General features: G+C 46.5%; 1 protein-coding gene across 3 annotated transcripts in view; it reads right to left on the bottom strand.

Annotated features, from left to right (window-relative positions):
• LOC139333580 (nectin-2-like) overlaps window positions 1-16,523 on the bottom strand; it is a 75,955-nt gene extending 59,432 nt beyond the window's left edge. For 2 of the 3 annotated variants that reach the window (XM_070966088.1, XM_070966089.1), the window contains exon 1: window positions 15,582-16,067. In XM_070966088.1, coding sequence (XP_070822189.1) covers window positions 15,582-15,669 — 88 coding nt within the window. In that variant the 5' untranslated portion in view covers window positions 15,670-16,067. Of the gene's footprint in view, window positions 1-15,581 lie in introns of all 3 variants that reach the window. The other variant, XM_070966087.1, reaches the window with a different exon arrangement.
• Window positions 16,524-17,060: the final 537 nt, after the last annotated feature.

Here is a 17,060-nt window from a genome sequence, read left to right as displayed (position 1 = left end):
ACACACACGACAAAGTTTTATCTCGGCATCCTCAAATTAGACTGCATGTAACGTTTCCCATTAGGGGATTTCTGGAACGATTAAATCCTGAGCGCGGTGATATTCCAGCCTCCAGAGCGCGGCACAGGTTGATATTCCTGTGCGAGGGCTCTGAGTGCTGATTAGCGGGCGGATCTGCCACACTGATCCCAGATTTCCACAAGATCAGAGGCCGGTCTGTGAGCACGGCGGCGGCACCCAATTACAGATGTGACACGCACACGCATGCTTATGCACACGCTCTAACACGCGCCCTGCCACACACACCCAAACACCACACGCCTGTCCACAAACGGATTTCTCTAGGCTGAAGTCATCAAAGTGACGTGAACCCCCCCAACCGCTCTCCTCCTCCAGCTCCTCTCCCTCTTCTCATCTCAGACAAGAGGGCACCTGTCAGAGGATGCTCAGTTCAGCAGCCAGCCAATCCTCACAGAGACGGAGACAGAGGGAGAACAAATGAACTCAGAGAGAGCCAATAAAGACTCTAATAAGTCTATCCGAAGAGGCGCGGGCCACTGATGGGAGTTAGCCTAAATAAAACCCACTTCATCATTCTTCAAGTGTCCAAGTCCCATTCTGTCTCCATACATCTTAACTTCAAGCTAAACATAGATATTCTAATTCTAGCTCTGGGCCTGGCTTTGAACAACACTGTGTCATTGGGTGGATAAACAACAACACACGCTCGCATTGACAAACACAGTCATTCACATCTTTCTCATTTCACCAGATTTATGGTGGAACAATACCCTCCCTGTGCCCTCTGCAATACTGCCATCAGTGGCCAGCATTTGTTTCACATGATCACAGTGTGACAGTTGGTATTCATGTGGCAGAGATTCCAGACTTATTGTTATACAAAAAAAACCCTAATATGCTTTGAACGTTAACGGCTGCATCAGGGAGGCTGGAAAGTGAAGCGAATTGGTGAGGCTGGTCGGAGAAGACAAAGCAGATCTGAGAACTGAATATAAAGCACCGGCGTAGCGGGGAACAAAAAGACGTGTTGATAAATAAGAACATAAGAGACATTGGAGGGCAGGCAGAGAAAGATACGGAGGGGTGTTTGTGGTGGTGGTTGGCGGGGGTGATGCTGCAGAGCAGAGCAACAGCTGCTGAGCATCACATCTGCTCCAAGTGGAGTCATCAGCAAACAGACAGACTGGAACCGACCCACTGAGGCAAGCCCCAGGGAGAGCGAGGGATGGACAGAGGAAGAGTGGAACGAAGAGGAGGGGGGGCGGCAAGGCGAGGCAACGAGAGGATGAGATGAGAAGGATACAATTAAAGAGATGGAGGGTGCACAGAAGCAGAAAGAGCTTCAGCGACCTGTTACTCTTTCCTCAAATGGAGGTGATGGAGTAGGGTGGGGCAGGTTGGTAGATGATTTTGCAGGGAACAGGAAACTCGAATCGCATGTTGTCCTTTTTCTTTCTCACCCCTTCCCTGACATCCTTCCTCCATCTCTCTCCCTCTCGCCGTCTTTCTCTTCAGTGAGACTGACAGAACAAGAGAAGCCTGTGAGAGTGAAGATGAAAGGCCTGTGAGGGAGGTGTGTGTGTGTTCGTGTGTGTGTGCGTGAGATGAATGAATGACCCCTCTTACCGCTCATCCCCCACTGGAGACAAACCTGACTGAATACAATAGCAAAAAAAAAAACAAAACACAAAACAAAAACATACATGCGACACTACGGGGCAGCGTGGAGGTCACGCTGCAGCGTGCATGTTTGGCGTGCACATGTGCTTCACGTGTTTATTCTCCTCACACCATGTTAGCACAGTGGAAAATAAGACACATCAAACATCGCTCTAACAAGGCTGCCTCAGCGTGAGCACCATCTTCCGCCAAGCATTCATGTCCTGTGGCGTACACCTTCGGCCTGTGGAGAAGCACCCCGAGGAGAGGTGGGGACCCTGAGAAGTACACATTGTTCATTCATGATAGCAGCCACTGGCAGCGAGGGCAACCCCGTAGCAGAGTAAGCGATGTCATTTGGCAGCAAATGAAGGGGAAAGAGCAAAGCAGTTTATGCTCGCGTCTCTCCGAGGTCTCACAGCTAGCTCTAACATTAAGTTAGCCTGGGCGCGGGACAAAGCTCAGTTTGTGCTCACGTCTCTGCGTGGTGGAATAAACATAGCTGCTGCTTCACAGTTTCCTTTAGCTCGCCGTCTCCTTCCCTCTCATCTCTCCCTCCTCCGTTGTCACCCCCGCTGCCTGAAAGAACAATCTACCGACGCAGCATGCCCTTCCAAAATATTTACTCACGCAGTATTGGCTGAATACAAAGGCCATTCTCTTCATCTCTCTGATGTCTCACATTCAAACAAACCATGCGCCCACTTGCGCTTGCTGACCGCACCTGCTCTGGATTGCACTTTTACTCTCTCTACATCACGCATGCCCGCACACACATACACACACACACACACACACACACACACACACACACACACACACACACACACACACACTTGTTTACTGTGGGGATTCCTCCCTTCCTCAACCTTCCATCTGCTCCATGCCTTTGACTGATCTCAAAGTTGGTGAAGAAAAACAAGTACAGCAGCAACAGTAGTCAGTCACCCCAGCTTGCCTGCGGCAGGAGTGTGTATCTGCTGCACACATCCTCGCGCACACCCCTCTGATTCAATACCCCCGACACTGTCTTAACACCTTTTCCTGTGCAGCTTGTGCCCTTCTTTCCTCTGTTCCTCTTTCTCTCCTATCTCAATCTGTCACCTTACATTCTCCCCTCGGTGCTCCTTAATCTTTTTCTCTTTGCATCTGCTAACCAATTTCCGAAGCAGCTTTTCTAACTATTCCAACATTTTCTGTTTTTAGCAAGCAAACCCAAATATGAGTTCATTAACAATCAAGTGCTGAAATCGGTTGCAGTGTTGCAAAGCTCTGGCTTTTCCTGGCTCCTCGTTCATTAGCATATGTTTGAAAACCAAGTCTAAATGAAATGATCAGAGCCGGTGATGAACTACAAACAAAGACCCAGAATTATTCCTATGATGTGGCGGCATGTCATGCTTGTTTTTAATGTGTCGCACTTATGATTTTTTTACAAGGCGCTCAAAATAGATGCAAATGAATGGAGAGTTAGAAAAAGCCTGGGCGCCCAGAGTAATGACACGTCCCCAGGGTGCCTACTGTTTTCGGGTGATTGTTCAAGAACTCCTACGGGGGTGCGCATGCTAATAAGTAATAATGTTCTATCAAAGTGAAATGGTGCGTTGAGCCTTCTGTCTTGCAGCTCTGCACCATCTTTGACTACTTTCCAGCCTTCCCATCCTCCTCTCTGATAGGGGATGTGGTTCCATGGGCTGCACCTGTGTCTCATTACCACCACTGATGGTTCACTAACAGGCTTCTCTCTCCTCTCGCCATTGTGCTCTCACTCTTCTTCTCCCTTTGGCTACTGCCAACATACATTTACCTCTAACAGCGTGGCCTGCACTCGCCTCTTCCCCTTGCTCATCCCACTGCATGCCATTCACATGATCTCTGCAGCACTCTTCCTCCTGTCACCTCTGCCATTACAGAGTCAGCGCAAGTGAGGTTTGGGGTTTGATCTGATGACTTGGTGCTGGGCTGGTCAAAGCCTAAAATTGTGGCAAAAGTCTTCCAAACAGCCTTTTTAGCACTTGTGCCCACTGTAAATACTGTGTGCCCCTGGTATCTGCAATAATGAGATTCCTCTGCTTTTATTATGAAAACAATTATATTTCTAGGGCAGAAACAAAAAAAATATTTTCATTATCAATTCATCTGCCAAGTAAAGGATTCATTGTACAGCATGCAAAATGTCAAAAAATAGTGAAAAATGTTGCATATCACGTATCAAACAGCCCAAAACCCAAATACATTCACTTTACTATCACATAAGACACAGAAAAGCAGCAAATCCTCACAACTGAGAAGCTGAAACTAGGAAGTGGTTGTTATTTTTGCATGAAACCAACTTTCAGCTCCAGATATTTCTGACACATACCGTATTTACTGATAGGGCACAGTTGAACAGCTTAGTGTATGACTGGTCTCGTTACTTGCCCAGTAGATAATAAAATACTGGAAAAAAAAAATGTGTGACGCCGCTGCTTTGCTAAAGATCAAAGCATCAAGTGATTACTGGCTGAAGTTGAGATAACCATGCGCCACAAATGCAAAAGCAAAATCAAATAGCACTTGAGTTCACTTCTGTCGACAGTTTATCACCTAAGCCAGAGTGCTGCTGTAATATTTCAAGCTGTATGTTCTGCAACATCTCAGGCTACAGACTCACTGCGCTGACCTGTATACTTGACGTTATGATATATGGCACAGTACATCAGCTGCACTGGTGGACTCAAGACTCTTTGGTACTATAAACTCATGTACAGTCATACTGTTCTGCTCTTGCACTGTAATTCTGTTTTACATTTTGTGCTGTGTGTCTAATTTCTTCAAAGTTTTTTCACATCAAGTTTTCTAAGAAGCGCATGCGTTTTCTATCACCACCTCTGAGAAGGAAGGAAAGGCTCCAAAATTACATTTAAATCAATGGATTATACATACATCAATAACAATAACCAATAAAACGTGTATTCAGCTGGAATCGAATCAAAGTGTCACATTAAAATCGACTGAGGTTTAGCACTTCCATAGAAATCCAGTCTGATATTGAATTATGCATAAAATATGTAATCAGATGAGCCTAACTATGATATCATAGCCTATATCTGATTCTTTTAAGCCAGTTAACCCTGGTGTCAGCATTAATCGACCAAGCAGAAACTTAAGTGCATTCATTACACTTGACAAATGAATGCAACGGAGATTATACGAGTCTTAAAACCTACTACCATTGGAAAAAAAGACAGTTGAACATTAGGCTTGATGGCTTTAGAGATAACTTGCTCCAGAATGTGATGGCTTCCCAAGACGAGCGGAGGGAACTGAGTGGCTATAAGCATTAGAAGATCATGGACAGGCTCCCTCCTACGCCGTGCATATTAATTCTTCTAATGCAGCTAAGCTCAGCTTGTCACACGTTGACACTGCATAATTATGTCATCTACGAGGGACGAGCTTTCTGAAAGGGCAGACGTGCAGACGGTGCAGCAGCGTGCGCCTGTTGATGGGTTCTATGTTCTAAAATGTCAATGTACATCTAAAGAATGGCTTACTTTTAGCTCATTGGGACATTTCAGGCTACACTGATGTTAGATCCATGGGTACAAAAAAGGAAAGCAGCGCGAAGAGGAGCGAGATGAATATCTTATTAAAGCCAACAAGTCTTCCACAGAAGAACCTTTTTACAATAACGACCCAGCCAATTCTTTAAGTAGTATCCTGACTGACAGGAGCGTCCATCAAACGCCCAGATCCTCTCACCCGTGGCCTCGCGCCATCCATCAATCCATCCTGACAGCCCTACCTCCATCCATCTCTATGTAAATAAACAAGAAAGAGGAGGGGAGGAGCAGAGAGCAAGGGGGGGAGGGAGAAGAAATCAAAGTAGGACAGTCAAACCTCAGACAAACAGGCCAAGTCAAGTTCAGAGAGGAAAAGGAAGAGAAAAAAAAAAATGGGGAGGGGGGGGAGCAAACCCACAATGGGCTGAGGTGATGACGGGAGACACAGGAGAAAGGGAGGGAGGGAGTCATCTGGAAGGAATGAGGAGGAGGAGATAAATTGGAAGAGAAGAAGGGAACTGGCTGGCACAGGGATGACAGCCAAACGAGCGGACACACTAGAAGGAGTCGTGTAAAAGAATGCAGAGGAGAGGGATGGAGGGGGGCGGCATGGAGGGAAACATCTATGGAGGACATCAATAATCCATGCCAGATAAAGCAATTTTGTGTCAAAATAAAGAAACATGGAGGGTGAGACTGGAGGAGAAAGAGAGACAAACAAATGAACAAGGGAAAGTTGGCAGGTGGAGCCTGAGGGACTTCTATTTAAAACCAGAACAATTGTGAATACTTTTGTTAGTTTACACAAGCAGAGGAACCACATCCTCTTCCTCACACCGCCCCCCGACCCCCCATCATCCCGAGGCTGTGTCTATTTAAATGTGTGTTTAAACGGCGAGTGCTACTGCTCTAATCACGGCTGGCATCACAGCCCATTCCCTCTCTCCTCCTTCTCTACCTTTCCCCCCGCAAGCGCGCAACCTTCTTCTGTCGCTCAGACGCCGGCGCACACTCGACGCACACATCCACTGCATGCACCCGGCATGACTGTGCCGTGCCAGAGATAAATTCATGAATCACTGGTGCACGAATCAGCCGCGAGCCTGTTACAAGAAGAGGAAAGTGGGAAGAGAGGAGGAAAGGACAGAAGTAAGCGGTTAAAGTGTTTCCTTTAAAAGCTTTTAAAAAAAAGGAGGAGGGTTCAGGAGATGGCTCCCAGCAACCTGAGGGAGCGAGCGTACACCCAGAGGGCCTCGGTGACAAGCACTAGTCAGCAGAGAAGATAGTGTCTCTTTTGCTCTCTCCGTCTCTTACCCTCTCCTCTCTCATCCCCTCCCTCCAAGCTCTTCCCAAAGAGGCCAAAATAGAACGCCAAAACAGCAAGCAGCCAAGCTACAAGCAAGTGTTTGATACATGCCTATTGCATGGGAACTGGCAAATATCTGACTTTCTGCATACAAACGTCCTTTGAGGAGCGAATCAGAGCCTTGCGTACCAAGAAAACCTGTTAAAAAGGCACCATAGCGGTCCCTCTACACAATAAAAGCCCCTCCATCAGCCTCCATTTCAAGAAAAACTACCCAATCATCTCTTGTTACAGAGCCACTTTTTCTCTAGGGCCACCACTCAAAGGCAGGTCTGTCCATTGATACAGGTGTGGTGCAGAGGGAGGAAAAGGAAGGGGGAGGGAGGACAATAGATGGCCTTTTCAACGTCTCTCTCGGCTCACCTGGATTAGGGGGGTAGAGTCTGACGGGAGGAAGCAGGAGGAGGGTCTCTAAGCTTGGGCTGAGAACAATAGTGTCTCTGTTTTCAGTAACACCGAGTGCATCACTCTGTCTAGCAGCAGCCAGCTGACTGCCTGGACTAAAAACAACATCTCAAGGTTGCTGCTGCTGAATGCTTAGCTCCTCATGTGTAAATGTATGCTAAATATACAGGCGAAAGTGTACTGTGACAGTGTTAGCCAAGATTTGCGACCCAAAATAAGATATATCCTCCATTTGAAAACAAGGAACATATACTTCCGCACATGTATTGATAGCACAGACCCGAAAACTAAGCTGTGTTATGTTTTAGGGCCACAACAAGGATTTATTTGAATTATCAATTAATCTGGCAGCTGTCTTCTTGATTTATTGTTTCATCTTGTTTTGGAAGAAGTCTATCGCAGCCGCCCAGAGCCCATGGTGTGAGAGTCCATTTTCACATTGCTTGTTTTGCCTGGTTAACAGTGGATTTTCACTTTTCAATTATGTAAAAAAAAAAAAGAAAAGCAGAGAATCGCCACATTTAAGAAACTGGCACCAGAAAATGTTTGGCACGATTGATCAAAATACTTTCCCATGAAGTTACTGTTGACAAATTGATTTCACCACTAACCATTTTATCTCTGCTATAATTTAAAAAGCTGGAGCACTGACTATTTTAAACCCCATTAGAGAGGACAGCAACAGCAAGCGTGTCACAAAGCTGGTTTTCTGCTGTAGTATTAAATTGTACAACACTGTATACTTGGAATTAACTCTTCAAATGTAACCCTCTTTCAACTTCAGTGTGAGATTCTTGTTAGATGAGTCAAGCTCCATTACTGGCCTAGTAACTGCCTGCAGGGGAGATGAGTGTGTGACAGCATCTAGCAGCAGGGGAGTGGACATTGTCAGCCTGATCCCAGCACTGCACGACAGGTTAGCTCTGCTGAAATGAAATAAAATCCTGCATCTGTTTCCATTTCCCCGCCTTACCTCTCATGCTCAGCTCACTCGCTTACTTGACTTTGTTCTGTCACTTCCCCTTTCCTGTCCTCTATACAGTAATCAAGTGATTCAACCATCAAATCAGCCCAACATCACTGGGAATTGTGTGCGTGCATCTACAGCGTACGCGCTGCTTGTGCTCGGCGTGTGCATTCGGGGTTGCAAGGAAGTGGTGGTGATGAGCGCCGTTCCGCAGCCTGGGCGAGGGAGGCGGACGGAGGGGGGGGGGGGGGGCGAGATGATCGGCGGAGGGGTGAGGTGGGGTGAAACACTGAAAAAGTGTCACAGCAACTTAACCTTCAAAAAATGCCCACCAGGGTGGAGTGGGAGGAGGTGTTCTTGGCCATTAGTAGAGAAAGAGGGAGAGGAGGAGAAGTGTGTGAGAGAGAGAGAATGACTGATGTGGAGAAGAGAAAAGAAACAGAAGACCTTGTTAAGGGAGGTAGGATGGTACAGATGCCTGCAATACAAATGTCTGTAGGGAGGGCGGGGGCTCTTAAGGAGGTATGAGAGGAGAGAAGAGGAAGAGACAGAGGGAGCAAATGAGAGTAGGACAGGAAAAGTAACACAGGCAGTTGGGATAGGCTTAAAGAGAAACTCTGGGGCTGACATAGGTGGAAGAGACAACTGGGGAATTGGACAGTGGGACAGGGAGTAGAGGAAAGCTACAGAAGAGAAGAAGAGAGGCAGATTAAGGGGAAAGGGAGAGTAAGAGGATAGAGGAAGGCAACAGACATTCCAATTACAGAAGCAGAAACGAGGGATTGATGACTAAGAACAGAGGGAAGGAGAACAAAGAACAGGAGGAGTGGAGGAAAAGAGATACAGTAAAGAGACAGCAGTTTACTGAGCAGATGGATCAATTATGCCGACCAAATTACAGAGAGAGGGAAGTTGGAGCATTACGAGAGGACGTGAACAGAGAGAGACGGGGAAAGAACAAATCATGATGGAGGAGTGGAAGTGAAGGCGCAAATGTGACGTGGGCAGAGAGTGGCAGCGAGGGGCGAGTGGCCGACCTGGGAGCAGGCAATCAGCTGAGATGAACGAGACAAATTGCTTCAAACGAAAGGAGGACCTGCTCTCCCTAAGGAGCCACACCAAACAAACCCAGGCACACCCTGTTGACAAAACACAGGCCTGATAACTGAATAAACCTGCTGCCTCCATTTGACCTTAATGCGCCGTTTGCTTGAGGGGAGGATTTAAATGCTCCTGCCATTTCAAGGCTCTGGGGACCAATGACGATTGCGTTGCTTGTTTATCAGCGTAGCATGGCGACATATTTTTAAAACAAGAAGAGAAACAAGAGATAGCGCTGATACCAGTGGCATAGGGCTGAACACCCTGCACGTGAAAAATAAGCCTGTTGTACATTATCTCGGCAATGGCGTATTCAGTTCTTGTCTCCTATTTCTGAGATTATATCTGTGGATGAATACTACATTTTCTCTACGTTACAGTGTGTAATTTGACCATGTTCCTCAGATAAATCTGCTGGGATCGAGAGGAAAGCTGACTGAATTGAAAGCAGTTGGTGTGCAGATGGTTTTGGGAGAGCATGAGTTTATATCCAACTCCCAGAGTCCCCAACAAGACCCTGTCACAGCAAATTCAATTTCCTCCTCTAGCCAGCCTAGTGTCCACTGCCTCTGATAAGTGTGAATTTGACATGACCTTGTCAAAGTCAGATGTGATGAAGATGCAGCATGTCTGTGTCTGTGTGTGTTCATAGCGGAGAAGAGGGCGTGCAGGCAGGTAACAAAATGGACAAAACAGCTGCGATGCTGCTGGTCACACATGTTGATAAAAATAAAAAATAAAAATGCATGAAAAGAGCCGCAGAAGAGGTCGTACCAGCAAAACCGACTCAACATTTCACAAGCTGGGGGCAGAGAGGACACAGAGAGGGATTAGCAAAGGAGGAGGGGAGAGGAAGATGTTTCATGGCGCTGTCATGCCGATAGAGCGAGGCCTAAATGTTTTCAATATCACATAAGGGCACTGCATCATCCACCATTCAATACCGGATCAATAACGCAAACCACCTTCCACCTCGCAAACTACATTTAGACACATTAAGGTGACTGCTAATGAGCTGTTGTGTGCATGTGTGTGTGTGCGTGCACATGTAGGGACACGCTGAGGAGGACACAGTCAAGGGCCTCAGTGCTGAGTTGCACAGAGATCTGCTGAGTGCACAACGGGGAGGATTTCAGAAATGAAAGAATGTGACAAAGACAGAAGAAAGAGGAGAAAGATGACAAGGAGAGTGAACAGGTCAGGTAACAACAATAAAAAAGAGAAGGGTTAGTGCAAGCAGCCCTTTTCTGTCCACAATGGAAGGCTGTTAAATATGTGTCTCAAGCTTAAAGAGAGGGAGAGGAAGAGGAGGGAGGTGCGACTAAATTACAAATGAGCTGATAATTCTTGGCCTCCCTGGTTCACTCCCTCACACAGTTTTTTGAAATCCTCCTCCGTCCCCTCTGCCAAGATGCTGCGGTGTGGAATTTGAAAATGTCGACATCCTCAACCCCCACTCACCGCTCCTCCCTCGCTGCTCCTCCTCGGTGATTTTACTACAGCGGGGTCACACAGACACCCATCTCCCAAGCCTAGTTAATTAAGGGGATTTTACTTTAAAGAGTTTGGCTGCATTTCAATGGATCTTCAATTGGAATTGCCGCTCATTCTCTGCATTGGCTGAGCTGGAATGGGTTTGACCTGCATCTCTCTAAATTCCATCTGGGGTTTGTTTGACATAGGGAAATGCAGATTTGGCAGAAGGTATCTTGACTAATGGTGTGGAAATGTGTGTGTGACTGAAAAATAAAGTAAGCCACATGCCTTGCAGCATTTTCATACAAGATAAGCTGCTGGCATGCTACTTCTGTAAATAGTACAGTCTTAAAACTCTCCCATTATCTAGAAACATGTGGGTGGTGAGAGTACATTATGGAATGGTCTCTCGCGGTGAACTCGTATCAGTGTGTGAGCTAATGCACGCAGATTTCATGTAGATAGCAGTTTAACCCAACAGCTCTGCCAAGAACATCACTGACCCCTGCACAGTTGTGTTTTTGGAAACCTCTCAGCTGCCTCTATTCATATTAATGGAATTTGGCATTCTTTCTGAGACGAGGATTTCTGCTCATTTTCCTCTGGATCAGATGGGACTGACTCCAGGAGTCTGGCAACTCCGGGAGCCAAACACAAACATCCCTGTGGGGGGGCCCCTCAGCGTGACCTCAACACAGGCCACCAACCATCCGGCATGAACATGTAGGCGGAGGCCAAAGGGGTGACTTCCGACGCAGTGATGGAGCCGTCACTGAGCTCCTGGTTTTGGCTCTCACTCTGCAGGAAAGCCACTATCATTACTTACAAGTTGGAGGAAAAGCGTCCTCAAAGAGAGTCAGTTAAATGAGCAGGGAGCGATAAAAAAGGATGTCCCCAGATCTGATGTCTGTGGAAGATAACAGGGTTGCTGATGAGGGGATGATACACTACTTCCTGAAGGAAACAGTAATGCACACATGCACTGTCATTCTGCGATGTGGCGGCCCCTCCCTATTATTGGAATGTCATCTGACTTACAGCACAGCCTCAGGTTTCTGTCCTTATTCATCACCCGTTGTGTGTGTACGTGTGTGTGTGTGTGTGTGTGTGTGTGTGTGTGTGTGTGTGTGTGTGTGTGTGTGTGTGTGTGTGTGTGTGTGAGCACTCAATTGTGTTTGTGGTCTAATACCGCAGCCTAAAACACAACAAGATGCAGTGACTCGTGCTCATCGACCTCCCTCTCTTCAGATCCATCCGTCCTGTCTAATAATATTTGCCAAGTCAACAATAAACCTGATGGATCCTTTGTGTTTCTGGTCACTGGTAATGAAAAGTCTACAGAGCAAAGCCATTTAACTGAAACTCATTTTTCAAAATACCTGTATATCTAAAACCGCGCAAGATGCGGAGGATCAACGTAATTTTAATCAATACAGCTCCCATTTAAAAAGGTTTTTAAAAATGAAAAGCGCCTGCTGCTAAAATGTTTTCAATACATCTATTAAAAAGCTTTCCATTCATCGCTAGTTTATTGCTGGATGAGAGGTACTTCATTTCTAGACGACCATTATAACCACTAAGCTGAAATCACTTTTTTCCTCAATAGCTCACCAGGTGAAACAACAGGTAATAACAGAAAGCTGTCTAAATCATTAGGCTCATTTGGTGAAATGCCAATTATTTGCATCAGTCTTTATACAGTTTAGTTATTTCAAATTAACGGGACCACATTTGCCAAACAGTGTCCACGTGGACACACACACACACTCGCTTGATATCACACTCACGTCTCCATTAAGCTATAAATTCAAGCACACTTTTATGTCTGAATCAACGAACTCTTAATGGTGATTATAAGGAGTGGGGGGAGGAGGAGGAGGAGGTTATTGATGTGTCATTTAAACGGGAAGGTCCCTCAGTCAATGTGTGTGTATGTGTGTAGGAATTAGCACATGCCACGACCAAAACAAGATTTTCTTACACACATATAGACACGCACACCTGACCTTTTCAAAATCCTTCTGACATTTACAGGGCCAGTGCGAAGGGGCGAGGACAGCTCATTTACATAATGATGGGACCTAACTGCAACAGCCATTAACACAAAAACCAAAAACAAGACCGAAGATCCTCACTCCACTGGGACTAATGAGATACTAAGGACTTACTTTCTTCTTCTTTTATTAGGGAGGGAAAAAAAAAAAACTCCATTCATGATCCATCAACTACATTTCTCTTAAGAGACAGAGCATAATGTGCTCTCTGTTGTAATGATGAATTGTCCCAGGCTTGGCAGGAGTACACTGTTCACACAGCAACTCCGCATGTGCAGGGAGAAAGTTGGAGCTAATACTTTGAGATATTGCACGAGAAGGACTGCCAAAAGAAATATCGCTTCATCAGAGTTACTGATTGTCTAAGTGTGTGTGTGTTTGTGTGTGAGCAGGGTGTTCAGAAAACGCTGGAAAATTTCCAGTATTTTCACGAGCCATTAGGACATGTGCTGTTATGACTACGCAAGATGAATAACACCCAACGTCAGAGGGGCTAATGCAGCTCCGGCCAACGAGAAATCCTACAGCCGTGGTGACAGACCGTGGTGAGGTCACATGTGGTTTATTCTCCTGTCTGTCTGCATGTTGTTCCTGTCATAAACAGCATGGCCTTCGGTCCAAAGAGAGGCTGGGAGACGGGGGAGGGAGGCCATTCAAATAAACCAATGACTGCCGTCACTCAAACAACAGCACTAGACAGGAGAGAATGAAAGATAGCTGAAAATAAAAAGAGGGCCAAGAACAAGGCCTCTGTATGTACTCAACGGTGGAGGTGGGGGAGGGAGCGAGGGATGGCGGGAGGAGACGAGGGTTTCAAGTGGCGGGAGGGAAAGGGGGGAGGTGGGGCGTCGGCTGTCTTAATCAGTTGCTGCCCGTTCGGTTTTCCGGCCAATCCAGAAAGTCGGATACAACCCTGCGCACTGCAGCAGGCTGCCGAAAAGCCACCTGTTTCCTCGAAACTGAGGAGAGCCATCAAGAGTAGCTTTGCATCTGAATTAGCTTCGCTGGAGGCTTTCAGGTATACAAAGACAAACATTGGTGTATTTGTGAGTAAGAGAGGGAAGCAGCCTCCTCCCCCGGCCCTGACCCCCGCATGCCCACCAGTTTCTCAGGCAGCCAGCCAGCCAGCCAGGCAGCCACCCCCTGCACGCACGCAGCTTACTCAGCCATAAAGACAATGCTGCCATAGCCTCATAGCCCCCACACCAAACTCCCCCTCACATAAGCCCACCCCTCTTCCAATAAAAACATCTCCATGGTAATGGGCCAAGCCTTTCTGACCCACATCGATGGTCCCTCACAACCTTGACTTGGGGGGTGGGGGTGGTATTATAATGTAATTTCAGAGCTTAAACTGGACCCCCACCTGCAAGCTTCTATTAAATCTTATATATGTGTGTAACTAGAGAAGCCTACCTTAATTAAAAACCCATCAAATTCAGTGGTTGAATTTTAACATCACAGCCCACGGCTAGGCCATATTACACTGAAAACTTTGCACAGAATTAAATCACCTCTCTCACTCTGAGACGCAGGATCGAGGGTGGAGGTAAGTGGTTGCTGTCACAGCTTGAGAGGAAGTGGGAAACCAAAAGTACAAAGTGGACGAGTTTACCTCCACAGCTGCAGCTGAAGTTAGCGTAACGATAACCCAAAAAGAGGGCAGAAGTTCACGTCAGGAAAAAACAAATTACACAAATAAAAGGGAAACTCAAAAGCAGCGTTTTTGCTTGCACTGGTTAAGCCTTGCGTTTTTCCTCACTCATAAATATGTAAAACCTTTTGTTTTGTCCCCCCCCCTCCCCACTTTTCTCCCTCCCCTAAGAGCACTTCATGCTCTGGAAAATGAATTTGGACAAAAAAAAAGGTCCACTGCATGAATAAGTGAAAAGAGTGACTGTGCTAAGGAGTCACGATTAAAACACCACTGCAATCATCTACATTACTGTACACTCCTGAAAATGTATACACTCGCTGTGCCTGATCTAGCCCTACATTTATGCCCCAATTACAGCACAAAACAAATAGCTGGCCCAGCGTGGCAGCGGAGAAAATGTTGAACTGGTTTCACGCCACGCCACACATTCATATGTTAATAGGTTAAGTGCATGCCACAAATGTTTTCTCTCATATTTGGGCCTCCTCGCTGTGGTTAGCAGCACCTGTAGGCTACCTACACTGAACTGGCCTGGAAAACACCTGAATAATTCACCTGTGTGAACAGGTTGCCAGGTGCCCTGTTAACTTGTGCAACGACAATGGAGGCCTACATGGGAGTGGTTCACTGGGAAGAAACCGCAAGAAGTTACAACTAAAACAGAAAGCCAGCATAGGTTAAAGGATTTGTCAGCGGTGGCGATGATTGAGTGTCCGTCATTGCCGCCGTCTGTTTCTCTCAGTGTACATTAAGAGCTGTTTCCAGCCCCATTTTTCTCAACTGAACTGTAACTAATAGAGGATGATGTGCGGACAGAGGGGAGAAAAGGAGCAGGGGGGACGTGGAGGAGGAGAGGGGTGGCTTTAGAGGAAGAGTAGCTACCAAGGACAGACTGGTACAGTGACTCAGTTTAAAGAGAGGAGGGCACTGCCGGGAGCACCTGAGGGATAAAAACACCTTCCTCCACCAGAGCCACACCTTAGAAAACTAAACATGGCGTTGAGTCACCGACCGAAACTCGGGTCAAAGAGCGACACAGATGATTCATGGCCGAAAACAGAAAGAATGAGGATGAAAGAAGAGCTGTAAGTTCACGGTGTTGGGAGATATTACGTATTTGACGTTTTAAATCTTCAAGCTGAACACGTCGTCAGCGCAGCGAGGAGGGAAATCACCTGCCGGATTTTCTGCTCCTGTCACCGCCCTGACAGGTGGTGTTCAGGTTTAAATTTATCTCCTTTTAAATAATTAAAGAAAGCAAATGAACAGCGGGGCGCTGCTGACAAGGAGCAGGACACCATTAAGTTTTTACAAGTGCTCCTTTTCTTACCGTGTTGGAGAAGTATCGACGCGAGCAGGCAGAGCAGTCCGGTCATTTTTAAGCAGTCATGCCAATTTCGGGCGTCATGTCTCGCCATGGTTGATTACGGTCCTCTTTGAAACCAGGCGCTCGGTCCCTCCGGAACAAGTGTGAAATTGAGAGCCTTCAAACGCGGGTCAGTTTCTGAGGAAAACCTCAAGTCATTGAAGGAAAGAAAAAATATACGTATAAAAATTAAAAAAAAACAAAAAACTTGCGTGGCAGCGGGACAAGCTCAGGGGTCCGACAGAGGTTCTGGTTTTCGTCCCTCACTGCGCCTTGTAGGCTGTTTAAAATGAATGGAAATCCCGGTGAATTCGTCCCGGCGGCGCACAGGTGAAAATCTCCCTCAGCTGGTGCTCCGGACGTAACGACGTGCTGTCGCGCGCTCCTTCTCTATCTCTCTCTACACCAACAAATAGTTCCTCTAAGCGCGCGGCTGTCCGACTGTGTGTGACTGACTGGGTGATGTCATCAGGCTGAGAGGCGTCACAGCCCAAAAACCCAATTAGGACCAGCGATGGCAGGAGGACCGGGGGGGGGGGGGCTGGGAGCAACTTGTTGAAATCGCCAAAAGCGTTTTTCCTTGGAAAACACGACTTGCACCTAGATGGCCTTTAAAGTGCGCAGCATTTTTTTCCTCTAGAAAACCCGAAAGCACATCCAGGAATATTTCTATATAGCTACATTTACAACAGCTGAGAAGTATCAGCTCCGTTCATCCACACCCAACAATGCCTCAAAGTGACCTTGATCAGTTTGCAGCCACCGCTCGAAATGCATACAGTCAAATTACCAGCAAGGTTTGAGAATATTATCGACAGAAAAGCGACATTCAACCTGAAAAAGTTGCTCCACAATGTATCCAACTCAGGCGGCTTTGATGTAGTGGTGAGGTACGTGGAAGCAGATGATTCTTCCGCCCTCTGCTGTTCGTTTCCGCGCACAGAATTGGGATTAGCTCATATAAACTCCAGCACAGCAGATGCCAAAATCAATAAACATTCATTAATGAATGGCAAAATACAAATCCAGTGGCAGTCAGCAAAATCAAATCAAAAGGAAACAGCTCCTCGTGTATCTATTTGCAGACTCCAGCAGACTCTGTTGATGAGATTTTTTTTTCCTTCTGCAACAGAATAACTTCCAATTCATTTTGCCCTATTTTTCTCTGGAGCAGGGAGCATACTAGCATAGCGAAGGCATTATCTGGTTTAGGTCTAATCCCTATACCCAAGTGTTTTACAGCCAATGTAATTACATCTTCATAAGTCCCACAGTTTAAAACATGCCGCTCGGTTCCCTCCTGCTCTGTTCCATTTCCAAGTTCCCCTCCAGTGTCGCCCTCTTATTTTCACACTGTCTGAGGTGCAAATTCTGAAGCCGCCGATGGTGATCAGAGGTCAAAGAGTGTTCTGTTACGGCAGAAAAAGCAAATTAACAGTTGAC

This window comes from Chaetodon trifascialis, chromosome 7 (genome assembly GCF_039877785.1).
Source record: "Chaetodon trifascialis isolate fChaTrf1 chromosome 7, fChaTrf1.hap1, whole genome shotgun sequence".
Classification (NCBI taxonomy): Eukaryota; Metazoa; Chordata; class Actinopteri; order Chaetodontiformes; family Chaetodontidae; genus Chaetodon; species Chaetodon trifascialis.
Note: the sequence above shows the minus strand (reverse complement) of the source record. Positions and strands in the feature narration are given on the sequence as shown.